Source organism: Leptodactylus fuscus, chromosome 5 (genome assembly GCF_031893055.1).
Source record: "Leptodactylus fuscus isolate aLepFus1 chromosome 5, aLepFus1.hap2, whole genome shotgun sequence".
NCBI lineage: Eukaryota > Metazoa > Chordata > Amphibia > Anura > Leptodactylidae > Leptodactylus > Leptodactylus fuscus.
This window is the reverse complement of record NC_134269.1, coordinates 76,249,355-76,268,160: the sequence shown is the minus strand read 5'-3', so window position 1 is coordinate 76,268,160 and position 18,806 is coordinate 76,249,355. Positions and strand designations below refer to the sequence as shown.

Sequence of the window (18,806 nt, the reverse complement as noted above, 5' to 3'; positions counted from 1 at the left end):
TATGCAGACTTCCCAAACGTATTTCCAAACGCAGATGTGAGCTTGGCATGATACTTCTCCCTTCTGCTCAATCCACTGCTGGCTTTGGCTCAAAAAACACAACAAAATCTGCAACAAAAAAAGCTGTGTTCCTGCAACATGGGGCCTTAGCCTTAAATATTGTTGGGAGATACGAATTAGTATTCCTTGTAAGATGATAATAAGCCAGCTTAAATTGTTAGTCCCGTAGGCTACCTATTTGTTCCTTAATAAAATGTCATTTATGTTATTGAGAAATACATAACATGTTTCCAGTTAATAAACCACATAAGTATACTATTTAATCAGCACATTACTACTTGCCTGAAGTATGTATTTGCTCAATTACTATTTGATTAAATATGATTTTCATGGTGTAAAGTACCCATAAAAGAGGTGAATGGTTACGTGGGCTGCAGATAATATCTAAATGTATAATGGAAGAATCACTTCTAATTGGTAGATGTGTGTTTGTAGTGGAATTAGAAGTGGTCTGGCTCTTTATCTTGAGTACCAACTATATTAATTTAGTTGTATTCAGACGTCTTAAATAGATGTCCAATTTTAGACACAATTTTCAGAGATGAACATGGTGATTATGACTGGAAAAATAGCTGAATTCAGCAGTGATCCAGCAACTGGAGTAAACAGGACACATTGCCTCTTTGCTATTTATTGGCACTGTCCTGTGGACAACAGCATTGTGATATCTATTAGATTACACTGTGATAATATTTCATAATGCTATTGTATTGTTCACTTTTAGTACCAATAAGGAAAAGATTGCTGTGAATTTCTGCTATAAATCTGTGTTAAATATTTAATATCTACCATCTGGTACAGCTTGTAACTGGTAAAATAAATACATATCCTTATAAACAAGTACAAACAGAGCATTCACTGGAAGATTACATTGATCCATGTAGAACAGTATTCTTTAGACTATATGTATCACTAAGGGCTCATTCACATCTGCGCCCGGTCTCCATTCATACAGGTTTCCGTTTCCTGCACAAAACCGAGGCAGGAGACGGAAACCTGCAGGACTCTTTCATACTCATTCATTTGAATGGGTTTGAAAGATGTCCGGCCGTGAGCGCCGGTGAGTGTTTTATGCTCTCCGCTGCAAAACTGTTTTTTTTAAAACCGGACACAGAGTCGGACATGCAGTACTCTGTGTTCGGTTTAAAAAAAAACGGTTTTGCGACGGAGAGCATAAAACGCTCACCAGCGCTCACGGCCGGACCCGGTCTGACAGCTTTCCGTCTTCTGCATGCAGAAGATGGAAAGCTCAGAACGGAGTCTGGGCGCTAGTGTGAACCTAGCGTAAGTCTTTGGTGTTCGTTCTTTACTTTAGTTTTCTGTTGACTTTAGACTCTCTACACTAACATTACTTACATTGTGGTCTGTTCCATCAGGATTCCATCGCTGTTTGACAGCTAGAATAATGTATTTCTATCCAGTAAAAATATAGAATCTTCACAGATCTGTTATAAGTCATATCTCTAAAATGACTGATCATAATAATAATTATTATTATGTATAAATCCTGTATGGCTTGTATCCTCTGAAATATGGGGGATGCCAAGACACCAAAGGCAATTCATGAAGCAGATAGTTATTATTTAAGGCTCACATTGACAGGTGTAAACATTTATGGCATATCCAAAATATATATACTATAAATGAGCGATATGTTTACATCCCAGGTGCAAGGACTCTCCCCTACCAGAGAGGAAGGGATTTGATAAAAAATAATAAAACATGGGGTGTCTTGATCCATTCAGATAAAAAAAGAAGTCTCTTAATTCGTATAGATAGCACTAACCTGGGCCAGTGACAGCCCTGCCATGTACTGACTGCCTGACTTTGTCTTTCCCCACTTCCCCCTCTGGGTCTTCCTTTACAACTAAAGGTGTCTGCGCAGACTGACAGCTCTTTCCTCCTCCCGGGGTCTTATGCCGCAGGGGATGACAGGCTGATCAATTACATTGGGCTATGGAATAACAATGTAATCAATCCCTGACTCAGCACTAGATACATGCTCTCTTCTGTGTGTGTGTGTGTGTATATGTATATATATATATATATATATATATATATATATATATATATATATATATATAATTTGTTCTGTCTGGTGTGTGTACACATGTTCTGTGTTTGTGTGCATACATGTTCTGTCTTCTATGTGTGCATCTTCTGACTGTCTGTGTGTGTGCACATGTATCTTCTGTGTGTGTCTATATTCTGTTTTCTGTGTTTGTGGTCATGTATGGACCATTCCCTCCAGTTCCCTCCACTGACTCAGTTTTGCACTCAATCTTCACTCAGGTTGCAAATTGAGCATAAATCATACCCCACACAATTCATGCACCCCAAATTGTAATGACGGACGTAAATTACGGACGTCTTTTCCTATAGAACTCTATGTAAACGTTTTATGACGGCCGTAAAAGACACACAAATTACACACATATGACGCCTGGCGTAACTCTGTGTGAATAGAGCCTAAGGGTCCATTCACACGGAGTAAACGCGTGCTCATTTTGGCAAAATACACGTATAAAGAATACACATGTAAAGAATACACGTGTAAAAATAAGACTCTCATTGACTTCAATGACATTTTTTACACGTATAAAAACGGGCCAAAAAACGCAACGTGTTTTTTTAAGCGTTTTTTGGCGCATTTTTACACATGTAAAAATGTCATTGAAGTCAATGGGATTCTTATTTTTACACGTGTATTTTACCAAAGTGAGCGCGCGTTTACTCGGTGTGAATGGACTCTAAGGCATATGTCTGCCTCAGATTCCTCTTAATTTTCTGACGTCTAAGACTTACATACTGCCTCTGTATTTTAGTCCATTCTAGCAGGTCTGCTTTGTCGCCCAAGGGCCCACACACACTAGGAGCAGTAATCTGAGTTTCTGCAATGAGCACTTCAATAAATACAGATGACAGCGTTCATTGCACTGTTAACAGAACTAAGCCCAATTCACACAGTGGAATCTGACACTGAAATCTGACAGTGGATTTCACATCAAAATCCATGGTAGCTTCAGCTCTCATTCTGCCTCTCATTGTTGTCAATGGGAAGCACAGATTGGATCAAGAAGCTGACAAAACAAGCACCCTGTTCGATCTTGAATTTCATAGCTGATCCAGCCACAGAGTCCATGGCTCATGACCCAGGTGATTAGGCCCATTATGCTATGTTGTGAGTATACAGAGGAAGCGGAGCACAGACCTATATAGTACATGCTGTGAAGAGAGACTAGCTCCTCATCTCTGCATTCACTGTACAAAGAAAACCAGCCCCTCCTCCCACCACTCACTGTGAACCCATCTTGATTTTGATGGTAACTAAGGATGGAACTTCCCCAGTAACCAGGAGTGAACGGTAAATTAGCTAGAAGGGAGAAACCTAGTGGCAGCAACTTTACAAAGTTTTTTTCTGGCAGAAAACAGCAACAGTTGTAAATGAAGTTCAATTCATTTTTGTCCAGAATCACATGCTGCTTAATGAGACAAAGTTGTCTGAAAAGTTAGTGACCATTTCAGTGTACTGGGAATAGTGAAAGAGCTAAGCACATGTTTGTAATATGTGAAAATAAACAGGATATTTTATTAATAATAATATTGTTAAATATACATAAAATAGATCACTCTGACAGACTGTAATCCTGTTACTCAAAATTACAGCTGTCATACAATGGCAAGAGTAGACTCAAGATTTAACACAGACCCACACTGTGACTAGATGAATCATGTTTCAGAGTTCCAGACTTGGCGTAAGGAGTATGTTGTGTGCTAGTTTGTGAGCTGATCTGTGTGCCGGGGAATGAAGATCATCTCTAATGATGACTGCGATTCATCAGGATGCATGGACAAATTGTTATTGTTGTGGATGTTCTCCAAGAACCGTCCTTGCAAGTTCTGCACCTTGTATCGCTTCAGCAGAGTCACCAGGATCACTTTCATCATCACCATAGCTATGTATTTTCCTGCACATGCTCGGGGACCAAAACCAAAGGGCTGAAAATAGCGATGTGGCACCTGGAAACATCAGGGAAATCGATTAGTTGATTCTCTCTATATTGGAAGACATATACTGTATATAGTGTAGAGTTCTATGAAGTGTGTGACTCTCTTAATACTAGCATCATGAGTCCAACTCCATTTCTAACACCATTTGGGGTTCTGTATTAGTACTGTATGAATTCTAAAGTATTTTTTTTATTCAAAACCAGTATCCTGTTCCAAAAGGAGGTGGAGTTCGTGAATGTTTTGGTTTTGCATTGACATTAAGGATCCATTCACACAGAGTTTTTTGGCAAGGAAAAAATCCTCTTCAGGAATTAGGAAATGTTTTTTTCCCTCCAGCACAGTGTATAGACATTGAAAAAATAGGCTACTGGTTTTCCATGCGGTTTTTGACAATACCACATGGATTTTCCGCCTCTCATTGACTGCGTTGGTTTTTGCAGGCGGAATCCGCCTGAAGGAAGCTTTTTTTTTGCTAGTGGAAAAAAAAAGTTAGTGGAACCCATAGAACTCTATGGGGAGGCGTTTTTTTCCACGTGGATTCTGACACAGATTCAGCGCCAAAAAACTCAGTGTGAATGGACCCTTACGGGAAAGTCACTCAGACAGCATCCAGTGGCAGCCCACAAGGTATATAACAAGAAACAAGCAAAATTCTGTACAATCAGTAAACCTTCACATAGGATAACTTTACTGCTGTATTACTGTCCCATACCACTAAGAACAGATAGTAAGCCACAATCTATTGGCATATGTTTTATATACTTTTGTATGACCATCCAGTGGATACATGGTAACGTGTCTGATACAGTTAAAGGGAACCTGTATCAGGGAATATCTGACATTCCATTTAATGCTCAATTAAAGGAATTCTACTCAATACAAGCAGGTTTAATTTACAGTATATAGTTTGTTTTTTATCCAAATCCAGGAGTGCATCCAGAAGTAAGGAAAATGACAAGAATAGGACATCTTCTTTGTATCCATTGCTGTGTTTGGCTTGTAATTCTTCATTAAAACTTCACCAAAAAGTGCATATGTGAATCCAGCCATGCATGGTAATTCCTGGCTTTTCTACTTAGAGCCATGTCATCATTTAGGGTGTTTTTTTTTATACAATACAGTATTGTATCTGCGCCAGAGGAAAGTCCTGCACCCACTGATTCTTTCAGTTTGAAGACAGTGGACACCTGGCGGACCCCATTATAGTGAATTAGGTCTGCCGGTACCTATGTGTAACCTGGCTCAGTTTGTGCATTGGCATGGAATGTGCCAGACATATTTCAAGGCTCTGGCACAGGTTTGTTACACCTTTTGCCGGTTTTCTGGAGTAACTTTTAATAAATTTGTACCATGATGAATATGTATTAAAATATCTTTAAAATGCCTCATCCGACAATGTCAATGTCTCTATAATAATTCTTCCGACTGTTACTAGAAGATAAATGATCAAAAGAAGCTTTGAGAATGTGTTTTGGAACAGGACTGTGTGCATCATTTTCTACGACATTGTCATATTAATGTGCCCACGTTCTGTATTACTCACCAATTACTCCCAATTTTAATAACAATAACAGCGTGATTATTTCAGAGGATTATTGTAGTAATGGAAACTAGCCATGGCATATGTATCCCTGATGAGCACATCTTCAAAAAAAATACCACACGTCAGATGCACTCTTAGAAAGGGTCATCTGCAAGATGCTTAGAAATGGTTAGACATCTACTCTACCGCTCTCAGAGTTTGGTTGAACCTATTACTATACCTAACATCAATACATAGGTTTAGCAAAGAGATCTGTAGAATGGGACAGATAAGCAGGTGTGTTGGTGCATATTTATCAACCAATTATGCCACTTCTCAGGCTGAATATTATATTTACAAACCTTGATCATCTAATAAATATCTCCAAAAGAATATGAACATTTTCACTTTGAATTGCAATTTGAAACAGGGCTCCTTTAAAGGGTGTCTAACATCTTTCCCGAGCATATTCAACTACCACTACCATATTTAAGAGATAAATATCTTACCTTTGTTGTGTGTGTCACTTTTGTAGATTTGGACAAAAACAACTTTGAAGTGATATGCAAAAGAAGCAGATGTTACACTGTAGGCAGGGCTTGAGTTACCTGAGAAGCAAGGGCAATAATCCAGAAAGCTGAAGGCCCGCCCCCAGTGCACCAACTCCCTCATTTGCATAACATTTCAAACCTGTGTCATGTATGGACTGTTTTAGCATGTGACGTGGTTGCGACTGCAGCGACTGTAACACACACCACCACCGACCTATTCAGAATCAGGATCAATAGGAATCCCAGACATACACTACACCTCTCAGCAGTCAGGCGCAAATACACTTCTAAATGGAAATTGGTTTATAGAGCAAACGAAAAGTACCGGTAAATCTATCGATTGAATCCCCAATGGGTTCAATGCTACATATAAAAAAAGACAACAAACAATTTTAAAATAAAAGGAGAAACACAAATACTAAACAAAACCTAAAACGTAGAGTCCTTTTTTTCCAGGAAGCATGGAGATGAAGTATGGCTGTCACCCAGCTGGTTTGCTGGCTTCCAAGATGTGACACATGTTCTAAGATAAACACAGTCTCTTGTAAGGTAAAGCTCCTGGCTCATGCTTAGCTATGCCTCCTGCCAGTGTGCCCCACATCTTAGAATCTGGAAGGTGACTGGTTTCTTCTGTGCCTTCGAAAGAAGAATATTCCACAGATGGCCATGAGGTCACTATTTGGTCACACTCTCTTATTTATGCCTGACTGGGTTGGTTAAAGACAAATAGTCACAAATCAATAAAACCTGCCTTGCAAGTATCTGGTCTTGATGGCAAGAAGAAACAGTTTCCCTTTACCCCCCTGATATTACTTGTATACACATACCAATGCAATATACAGATGACACATACATAAACACTATATTCACTAAGGATACGTACATGAGCAATATAACTCAGCATTAATACATTTAATATGCTTGGGGTAGGTGATAGACTCTCTTTAATGGAAAAGCAATATATTGAGCTGCAGTGTGATTCTTAATAATGGCATTTTTTATGTAGGACACCTACTTACCTAACGTTCACACTACTGCAATTACAGTCTGTTGGTTTGATCCATCATAACAGTGCAATGGACTAAAATGCAGATCGAATGACTGATGCAGACTGTAGGTATGACTTTATCTTCCATTAGAAAAGTAGAGAAACAAGACAAAAGCAAGTGTTCATCTTGTTTTTACATTACAGTGAATGGGGATGGATGCAGATGGAGGCTGCTGTCTGTATCATTCATTCTGTGGGTGTTTCAGTCCAAATGACTGAATCAGAGCAACTAACTGTAATGATTATAGTGTGACTGTACCCTTACTTTGTAGAGTAATAATACAGTATATAACAATAATATGTACATACCGTTTTCTCAAAATTATCCAGGCTAAATTCATTCGGCTTTGGAAAAAACTCCACTTTGTGCATACGTCCAAGATTCAAGATGATGTTGGTACCTTTCTTAACATAATATCCATCTATGATATCATCCTCCAGTGCTTTACGCATGACAAGGTCTACCACAGGCTGGTACCTCATACTCTCATAGATGAAATTCTCGACAACCTTAAGACTTTGCAAATCGCCACTCTGTACTTCCCGATCACCTAGAATTATAAGGAAGACATTTACAAATAGTGTATCATGTTATTTCTGGTCTTTGTATAAGGATATTAATAATCTGATCTATACTTTAAGCTAAGTATTGTTTTCACTCAAGGGCCATAGTAAACCTATAAAAGTCTCCCATGGGTTCAGTTAAGATATCTAGACTGTAGCTGGGCAGTTTGCATCTATCAAGCTTGCTATTCTTTGTACCTAGGTAGACAGACGGTTTTTCAAGATTTAAAGGGATCCTATCATTAAAACTCAATTTTTTATGACTAACACGTAGGAATAGCCTTAAAGAGGACCTTTCACCATTTTGCCCACAGGCAGTTCTATATACTGCTGTAAAGCTGACAGTGCGCTGAGTTCAGCGCACTGTCGGCTTTCCCGATGTGGGCCCAGTGTGAAGAGCTTACGGTCCGGTACCGTAGCTCTTCTATGGTCAGAAGAGCGTCTCTGACACTCAGTCAGAGACGTCCTTCTTCACAGCACAGCCAATCGCGCTGTGCTGTGAGAGCCGTGAGGAACTCCCCCCTCCCTCCCTGATAATGCTCGTCTATGGACGAGTACTGCGAGCAGATGGAGGGGGAGTTCCTCAGCGCACTGTCAGCTTTCCGGCAGTATATAGAACTGCCTGTGGGCAAAATGGTGAAAGGTCCTCTTTAAGAAAGGCTATTCTTCTCCTACCTTTAGATGTCTTCTCTGCGCCAATACTTTGTAAGGGGGCATTCAGACGGAGTAACGCCGGGCGTGTATCACAGCCGTACACGCCGGCACTACGGCAGACTGCCAAACCCTTCCCATTCACTTCAATGGCAGCGCTCGTAACAGCGGCGTTTACGAGTGCTCCCATTGAAGTGAATGGGAAGTGTTCGGCAGCCTGCCGTAGCGCCGGCGTGTACGGCTGTGATACACGCCTGGCGTTACTCCGTCTGAATGCCCCCTTAGTGGTTATTTTCTTGTGGCTGGCAGGCATGTCGGCTTTGCCCTAGGCCCGAGGCCTAGAGGTTTGAAGCCTGCGCCGGAAGAAGACACGTGAAGAAGACGTTCCTGAAGAAGATAGAGGAGAGGCGGGGCTGGAGAGCTCTCTCACAGCATTGGGAACGCCCCCAGTACTGTTTGAGCGCTAGGGTCCACCCCCAGTGCTGAGAGAACTCATTTGCATACCGACGAAAACCGGAATTTATACCGAACGGTAACGCGGAGAAGACATAAAGGTGGGAGAAGAATAGTCTTTCTTAAGGCTATTCCTACGTTTTAGTCACAAAGAATTTAGTTTAATGTAGGATCCCTTTAAAAATAGCTGCAGTGAGGAAATGTGAAATAAATAACAATAACCAATATTCATCTGATAAATGCTGAACTACTTAAGTCTTCATGGTGGTCCTACCAGATCTTTGTTGAATTACCTGCAGCGGTGAAATGCCATACACCCACATGACTGCTGCAGCCAATATTTGGTGGTCTCACAATATACAGGTATTGTGGCTGAGGCCAATAGGTGTATGGCTCCCTTTATATCACTGCTGTAGGAAAATCAACAAAGACTTGTGTGGACTACAGATGAGGCAATGGAACTGCCCTTGAATTATCAGGTGAGTTTTTCTTGTTGTTTTATTACATTTCCTCACTCTAGACAACTTTTTGAAGGGTTTTCAGTGGGATTTTTTTAACTTACTGCCCAGGTTCTCCAGGCATCCAGAATGATTCCGGCACCAAGTCATATGACCAGGAATCGGAATCCGCTTAGGGCTCCCTCCTTTCCATGGTATAACATGTTCTATTGGGGGCTGGCAGAATGCAGGAGTTAGGATATGTCTCAAAATACATTATAACTGCTTCATAATGTGAATTTCTCCACATACAAGTGGAATATTAACCTTCCGTTGTTAGGAAACTGTATATGACTTGAGCCTTACAATGTCATTTAATATCCCTACATATTACAAAATAATCATTATTTATGTAACCAGTTGCCACAAGCTCTGTGCAGCAAGAATCAGGGCAGACTTTTGACATTGCACAGCTATGGAAGTAGAATCAACCATTGCCTAGTGTAGACAGATGTAATGATGTAATGTGACATATTGACCATCTCTAGGCAGTGTGCAACTGTTCAGGCAGGTCAAAGTCAGTTAGGACATATACAAATACATATGTGTGTGTGTGTGTGTATATATATATATATATATATATATATATATATATATATATATATATATATATATATATATAACATTTTCTCAATAACTAGAGATTGTAGATTGGGTGTACAATGTTTTTTGCCCAAGGAAACAAAAAGTACTGCATACACAATAAGATGTCTAAGAAAAAAGTATATAAAATATACATTTGAAAAAACATAGCCTTCATCTTTTGTGTCTGTAATAAATGATATGACTGTTCATGCATGGGACTAAGCACAGCAATGAACTGGTACTTGAAGGGGTTAGCAGAACCGTATTAGTTACAGTATTTTTCTGTATATTGTGATAACTCTGAGTTGAAGGAGTTTCTCTTGGTATAGTCATTATTAGAGATGAGCGAGTAGTGTTTGACCGAGTAGGTGTTCGCTCGAATACTACGGTATTCAAAATACTCATACTCGATCGAACACTACTAGCTGTTCGAAGTTTAAGGTTATACATTATACTATACATTCTGCCAATCAACGCTGGTTCTTCTCTTACCTTTAGAAGTCTTCTCCATGCAGCGTCCCCGCGGTGTCTTCCGGCTGGAATTCACTCTGCCTAGGCATCCGGCCTAGGCAGAGCCGACTGCGCATGCGCAGGCATGCCCTCGCATGCGCAGTCGGCTCTGCTCAGGCGTCGGGCCGGGCAGAGCCGACCGCGCATGCGCAGTCGGCTCTGCCTAGGCCCCGATGCCTAGGCCCCGATGCCTAGGCAGAGTGAATTCCAGCCGGAAGATGCCACAGGGGCGCTGCGCCGGGAGAAGACTTCAAGGAGAATCCAGCCCGACCGTCACTCGTGGACTTGGTAAGTATAATTTTATCGAATTTTGCGTACCCCTGAAACGAGCATTTCCCCCCATAGACTATAATGGGGTTCGAAATCCGTTCGAACAGTCGAACAGTGAGCGGCTGTTCGAATCGGATTTCGAACCTCGGACATTTTAGTGTTCGCTCATCTCTAGTCATTAGGATTTATAGCAGTTGGATATTCATCAACTGGACACTGGAAGCATATGCTGGGAATATGCCAGCGATGTCTATATTGGAAAAACCTGTTTTTGTCAGAATTACCAAAGTTCACCAAAGATAAAAGAAATAGGAGGTAAATGACTCTTGTTCTATGCTGAGACAGCCCAGGATGTCAGTATTCTTGCCCATGTCATACATACCAACCACAGTGTTGATCTCATTCATTATCATCTCTTCAGCTTTTGGATGTTGAGCGATCAGGATTAGCATGAAGTACAGAGACACAGACATGGTGTCAGGAGCAGCTATCAGCATCTCCAAAATACTTTGGTTCACATTTTCAGCAGTAAGATCTCCATGGTTCTTGAAAGAGAGAAAATATTCAATGCAATAATATTTTAGGATGATTGCAGTTTCCTTTTTTAAAAAAGCAACATGTTTATCTTCTATACCCAACTACTTGGACTGAGGGATGTTACAGTTTTCTGCCAAGAGTGCCACACCGCAGACAACAGGGAATAATGTGGCCAATAAGTAGTGATAATTACTTTATTCTCGGGATCAGTGGAAGTCCCAAAACTCAGATGCTCTCTATAAAGTCAAGGGAAAAATTTAAAAATTAAAAAAAAAAGGATTTTTCTATGATTTGGGTGGATTTTGGAAAACTTTACCGCTGTACTACATGTTGGAAATAAAAATATTACAGTCTTCAAAAAGACTGGTCACCACACCATTGTGATGTCCATTGAGATCATAGGTGACATGCAAGCGAATCATGGCAGCCAGAGTGGATGTAGTTTTACAAGTCATGTCAAGATTGTCTGCTATAGCATGGTGACATGTGAACAGGTACAAACAGTTGCAGAGGAAGCAGTGATAAGTACTATACCCGCCATCAGTACCATACAATATGCCAACAGCAAAGATCTAGCTTTTTATTGTTGAACTTATACACATGTATCACACAGACCCCATATGTTCTCGCATATTCCTCATTACAGAGGCATTCTACCCTAGAAACATGTCTGGTCTCATGGAGGCTCCATACAATAATCCATGGAATTCAATATGAGCCTTTGCTGTGGATTCATAGTGCACACTCTGCATATAAAATGCCTATGTGCGTGAGATGATGTTTCAGATTAGATCAGATTCTTTTTAGCATTCAGTTCTTAGATTTGTAAGGAAAGTGCCATCTGCTATTCGCCACACACTTACTTATACATGTATTTATTTAAGCCGACTCTTACCACACACCTGTGCAAAAATAAGCTCCGTTGCAAAATCGATATTCTCATCCAGCTTGTCTGAAGTGGAAAGCTCCCGTCGCTTTTGCTCAATGAGAATTTCAACAGCCTCCTTCAAATCATTGCTGAAGAAGGCAGAAAGGATGGTTACTTTCGGGAATCAGCAAGACAATTTTTGAATTCATAGACAATTACATTCACAGTGGGGAAAGCATTGTTTAGACATTAGGAACTCACGCAGATTTCTCATACTTCTTGTAGAGCCAGGAAATCTTAAAGAATATGTCTGGTTTCAGTAGGAGTGCCTGCCAGGCATCAAAGTATTTCTGAATCTTTACCACAATGTCATTCTCTGAAACAACAACCATAAAATGATAAGGAAACAACCCACCATGACAAGGATTCTGCAATGTATGCATATAGCCATGATCACTACAAAATGATTGAGAACGATTCCTATATTAAGAGTATCTGTCACCAAGTCACCATATTTGTATTTTATTAGACTAATTGCATGAAATTAATCATTTATACTGGAGATTTACTAGGGAAGATTTATTAATACTGACACTTCATACACGAGTCTTTATAAAGGCCCTAACAGGTGCAAGAAGCGTGCACCAGAATAAAGATCTCAGTTATGGCTAGTGAGGCACAAAACAGGGATTGTGGTACACGTTTAGTGTCAGAAAGGGTCTTGTGCTAAATGTGTGCCATAACATTATTCCTCTATTGTAGAAAACTGGTGTAGAGGAATTGATAAATTCCCCCCATTTTTTAAGTAGCCAACACATTAATTCTCCAGAATTTCCCACCGAAAAACCTAATTTAAATATAAGCAAATGATAATGAGCAGGGGCGGATCCAGGGCCGGGCGAGCCGGGCAACCGCCCGGGGCCCCGCGGCCCGGCCCTAACAAAATGGTCCCGGTCAGCCTCAGCATAGTCGGGCAAGTGCCGGGGCCCACAGAGCCTCTGGGGGCCCCGGCACTTGCCTGTCACGATTTCAGCTCATCGGCGTCCGTCCGCCGATGAGCTGAATACATACGCGATTAAAGCAGGAGCTGTCAGCTCAGCTCCTGCTTTAAAGCTCCGGGCCGGCTTGCGTGTGTAGGCGCGATGACGTCATCACATCACGCTTACACACGCAAGCCGGGCCGCAGCTAAGCAAGAGTTGAGGTCACAGCTCCTGCATCGCGTATGTGACTGGAGTGAGAGAGAGGAGCGTCGGGGGAACGATGGACGGTGAGTGATAGAAGGTGAGTGTAAGTGTTTGTTTTGTATTAAATATTAAGGTGGAACATAATGAAGGGGGTCCATGAAACTGGGGAGCAAATGAAGGGGAGGGGGGGAACGGCATGCCACTGGGGAAGATGAACGGGGTGGGGAGAGAACGGCATGAAACTGGGGACAGAGATGGAGGGGGCCCAATGAAACTGGGGGGCAAATGAAGGGGAGGGGGGAACAGCATGACACTGGGGCAAATGAAGGGGGAGAGAACGGCATGATACTTGGGCAGATGAAGGGGGGGATGGCATGACACTGGGGCAGATGAAGGGGGGGAGAATGGCATGACATTGGGGCAGATGAAGGGGGGAGAACGGCATGACACTGGGGCAGAGACGGGGGGGGACATGAAACTGTGAGCAGATAAAGGGGGAGAATGGCATGAAACTGGGGACAGAGATAGAGGGGGGGGACATGAAACTAGGGGTAGATGAAGGGTGTATATGAAAATGGGGAGAGATGGAGGGGGGACATATAATTTACGGGTGACTGTAGGAGGATTATACTGTGTGGAATCACATGAAAAATTAATGAGAATGGGCGGAGTCAACATGAAAGTGGGCGGGGTCTAATTTGCTGCGGTGCGCTGCGCGTAGGGGCCCCGCCAAAGTCAATTGCCCAGGGCCCCGCAAACCCTGGATCCGCCACTGATAATGAGTACTTCAACCTAAAAATAATTCTATAATATAAAAAGCACAAGACCCTAAAAATGTTGTTCCCCTTTGTTTGATTACACAGGCATAGTGTAAGGGAATTGCTAGTTGTGCAATTCCCTAGTGGCTGCTGAAACCAGGAAGAAGGGAAGACAGAGACAGTGAGTCCTAAACTTGACCCAGCCCCTGTCCCTACCTACTCGCCAGACGTGCCCTAGGTGACAGATGGCAACTTGGCGATGGTCCCTTCTCTGAGTAAGTGTACACAGACAAGACAAAAAAAAAAAAACAGAAAAGAGGAGTCAGCAAGCCGAGGATCAAAGCAGTACAAAATCGTAATCCGAAATAGTAGTTACAAGGGAAGCCAAAAGTCAGAGGTCAGCAATACAATAGTAAGAGAAGTAGGAAGCTAGTGAGGACAGAGTCACAGGACAGCGTCAAAGTAGCTAGCAAAATTGTGTGGGCCTTAGCCTTTACCCCTGGTTCACACTAGCGTATGTATTCTGTCCGGTTAGAGTGCGCATGGAGTCCCCACGAACGGAATGCAATTGCAAGCGCTGTGCTGTAAAAGCACACGGACCCCATAGACTATAATGGGGTCCGTATGCTTGTCGTGTACTACCTGCACGAATGAGCAGGCAGTGCGCGGCAAGCACACGGACCCCATTATAGTCTATGGGGTCCGTGTGCTTTTACAGCACAGCGCTTGCAATTGTGATTGCATTCTGTCCAGGGGGACTCAATGCGGGCTCTCCTCAGACAGAATATATACGCTAATGTGAACCGACCCTTAGGCTAGATTCACGTGCCCAGTTTTACTTTTGTGGGACAGATTTCCCAGCCTGAACAGTGTGCAAGCAGAGGGTCTCCTAGCTTAATAGTTATCTATAATGCCTGGAGTCCCTACCTCCCAGTAACATACTGCCCTATAGCGATTATAGTACAGAATAGTATGTCACTGGGAAGCAGGGACTCCTAGAAAAGTATTATGCATTATAAACACCTGCTCTTAATCTTAGCTGCAGGGGCTTGGAAAACCATTCTGCATACTTGGATTTCTCCCATGGCACCCTCCATTACTTTGTTCTTGGAAAAGATACAAGGTATATTTAATATGTATAGATAACAAGAAACCCTAAATAAAGACTGACAGACTAGGAGATTAACACTAGAAGAATAAAACTTTATTCAGATGAATAAATTCATCACTAGAAACAATGGCTACGGGTCATTTACATGCACTATTTATTTATAGATGAAGCTGGAATTAATTGGATTATATGCAGAATTCTAGCAAGTATACCCAATGTAACTCTAATGTCTCCCCTCCATGCAACAAAATGATTTGTAAATGTCATTGCCTACGGACTTATACAGTTGTGCTGACATAAAATCATCCACAGTTCTCCATAGTGTCACTGTATTTTATTCCCAGTTGATAGCAGATACAATATTAAATTGATCCCAAGAGACAGTTATGGAAATCATAACCATAGAATAGGTTTGGATAACTTTCCCATCTCTATTCTCCTGGGTCCCCATTCCATGATTTCTGGTTCACATGCTGTGTATACCCATGTCATGTCAGAAAAGGGAAACATTATTTTCTGGCATAAACATTTTTATATAAATGTAGAATAATTAGTTCATCACTAGTCACAAGATCTCAACTATATTTCTTACAAAGAACAAGTGTTATAAAAGAAGGAAGCCATTGACTCACAGAATATATAAAGCGATCCCTGGTGATCTTGGTGACCTCTTCGCTAAAAACTTTCTGCCTCTCCTCAGAACGGTCTGCCTGGACTTGAAAAAGTGGCCTAGGGGTACCTATACCTGGTTTGGCCGATGTGCCATCTATAAGATGAATGTAATGCCTAGATTCCTCTACCTGCTGCAGACTCTCCCGATTCATATTCCTCCCAGTTTTTTCCGGTTGCTATACATTGATCTTGTCCGGTTTGTCTGGCAGGGTAAGCGTGCCAGGTTGGCTCGCTCTACCTTGACCCTCCCGAAGCAGTGGGGTGGCTTGGGTTCTCCCCGATCCCCGTCGCTATTATGAGGCTGCCCTTTAGCAGAGAGTGATAGACTGGTGCCGACACTCCCCCTTCAAACAGTGGATTTCTCTACAGGGCTCCTTTTCTAATCTCCCGCTCCATCTGCTCCACTGGCTGGACTCAGCTGCCCCTCCTTCTGTTAGCTCCCATCCTACCATTGGGCCCACCCGTAGATTGTGCAGGTCGCTTTTTCAGAAAGGCTCCCTCTCTCCCTCTCCTTCCCCCCTCTTTCCTGTTCTAGGCAATCCAGCTTTCCCAGCTGGGTTCTCTCTGGGCCTGTTTCGTGCCTGGCTTGGTGTGGGTATGCAGAGAGTCCTTCACTTCCGTTCTAATGGTGCATGGCGTTCTCTTGGGGACCTGCATGCGGATCTGAACCTTCCCCCCTTGGCCCTTGGAGAGGGTTGCAGCTCTCTCACTTCCTTTCCTCCTTGCCTGGTCCTGGTGACTTCGACAGACCTCTCATGGGTTTTGAGAAGGCCTGCACTGGCACTGGCCTTCTACGCCACTCCCTTTTGGAGTTTTACAGGTTGTTGGTTTCCCCTCCTCCGGACCACAGGCCCTCCTTTCTGACCAGATGGAAAGCTGATCTTAGCCTCTCTTTTTCGGATGCGGACTGTGCTAGGATCTTGGAGCTCGCCCATAAGTGCTCCATGGCTTGTAAGTTTCAAGAGGCGGGCTACAAGATCCTTACTAGATGGTACCATGTGCCATCTTTACTGCATAAGTTCTTCCCGTCTACCTCCCCGCTTTGCTGGCGCTGTGGCTCGGAGGAGGGGACTCTCCTTCACGTCTTTTGGAGCTGTTCAGCTCTGCGAGACTTTTGGGATGGTGTCCACTGCTTGACGTCCCAGATCTTTCAGACCTTTTTCTCCCCAACACGCCGAGCTTTTTTCTGCTTCACCACTCTGATATATCCCGCCGGACATACCGTCGATCAGCGATACGACACTTGATTAATGCTGCCAGAGCCTGTATCCTGGCTCTTTGGAGATCCTCCAATCCCCCTTCTCTTCGTCACTGGCTCCGCAAGGTGAAGGATATTCATTCTATGGAGGCCCTCACGGCGTCTCTTCGAGACACTCATGAAGCTTTCTTGAGGGCCTGGACTCCGTGGATTCTGTTCCAGGGGTCTCAGCAGTACAGGGATATTATGGGCTAGGCCTGGCAGTTTGGTTATTTGTTCTGGTCCCAGGCCCCCCTCTCCCTCCCTTCCTCTCTTCTTCTCTCTCTCCCCGTCTCTCCCCTTTCTTGCCCTCCTTTGCCTTTTCCCCACTCCCTCCTCGCCTCTGCTGTTTTTTGGCAGAGTTGGTGCCTCTCTTGGACTGCTGTTTACTGAGAGGTCCTGTTCCTGTGTTAATTGCCAAGTTTTGATTTATTGGGCCTTGGTGTTTTTCTGGGCCCTTCTTGACCTGTTATTTTACCATTTGTTTGCTGTTGCAATTTGCTATTCATCCTGTTTGATTTTTGTTTTATAAATAAAGAATTTATAAAAAAAAAATAAAAAAATAAAGCAACTGTACCCATATTGGGATTCCTGTATCAGTGTGCATACAACGTAATCTGTCAATCACTGTGTGTGGGCAGAGTTATCAGGACTCTCACTGTCTCTCCTAGGAGTCCTGCTTTTTACTCAGATATCCATCTCCAATTTCTATAAACCTATATATGATAAATCTCAGCTTCCTTCCTGCTCTCATATAGGGTAAAATAAATCACATGACAGGTTTGCTTTAATTAGAGTATCTTTTCTCTGATGGTTTCCAGTGTTAGACACTATAAATCTTGTCAATGAAGAAAAACTCGGGACTGAAAATACTCTAGTGGTGACCCACACTAAATGTGTACTCGTAGTGAGATTATTCATTATAGTTCCTCTTTATTAGGGTTGAGCCGATCTTGAGATTTCAGGATTGTTTTTTAAAATCCAATTTCCAATCATGTAGCAAAGCATTGTGGGAAATAACCTTGATCCTGCCTAAAAACATCGGGATCGGAATTCCGATCGTGAAATTTACTCAATTGCCGATTGGAATCCGATTTTTTCTGATCCCGATCATTCAACCTTATGTATAAAATCTATCCAAGAAAACTTCTATTTTCATTTTTATTAACCTTGAGACCCCTTAGCATAACTTGGGGTCCGCTTTACCAGGTTATGGAATTTTTAGAATGATGTATCAGCCCATGTCTTTTCTGTCTTTCCTAGAGGGTAAAGCTATGTTTGCATCTGCATTGGAGTCTCTGATATGGGGAGACAACAAACTCCTGCATGTATTGCATTTTCATCCATCCGCTGCATTCAGTTTAAGAACAACAGACATCCAACGGACCCACATTATAGTCAAAGGGGTCCATTGGGCTCTGTATGTAATTGCTATTTTAGTGGTCCACCTGCTCATTGTTCTGGTCCTACAATGGACCAGAACAACAGAGAGCCTGCTGCAGATGTGAATTTCGCGTAAGAAGTATAAGCACCCTGAGGGGGCATTCACACAGAGTATTTTGGCGCGGAATCTGCGTCAGAATCCACGCAGAAAAAAAGCCTCCCATTGACTTCAATGGGTACCGTTTTCTACACAGAAACCATTGAAATTAATTGGGAGGCTGTTTTCCCATTGATTTCAATGGGTTCTGCGTGGAAAAAGGAACCCATTGAAGT

At 42.4% G+C, this 18,806-nt stretch overlaps 1 protein-coding gene across 1 annotated transcript in view; it reads right to left on the bottom strand.

The window, feature by feature from the left end:
- Positions 1 to 3,834: 3,834 nt before the first annotated feature.
- The window catches only part of CYP19A1 (cytochrome P450 family 19 subfamily A member 1), a 45,709-nt gene continuing 30,737 nt past the window's right edge, over positions 3,835 to 18,806 (bottom strand). Inside the window, exons 5-9 of the mRNA XM_075276203.1 lie at positions 12,389 to 12,503; positions 12,162 to 12,276; positions 11,105 to 11,267; positions 7,502 to 7,743; positions 3,835 to 4,080 (exon numbers count right to left, since the gene is read on the bottom strand). Coding sequence (XP_075132304.1) covers positions 3,835 to 4,080; positions 7,502 to 7,743; positions 11,105 to 11,267; positions 12,162 to 12,276; positions 12,389 to 12,503 — 881 coding nt within the window. The remainder of the gene's footprint in view (positions 4,081 to 7,501; positions 7,744 to 11,104; positions 11,268 to 12,161; positions 12,277 to 12,388; positions 12,504 to 18,806) is intronic.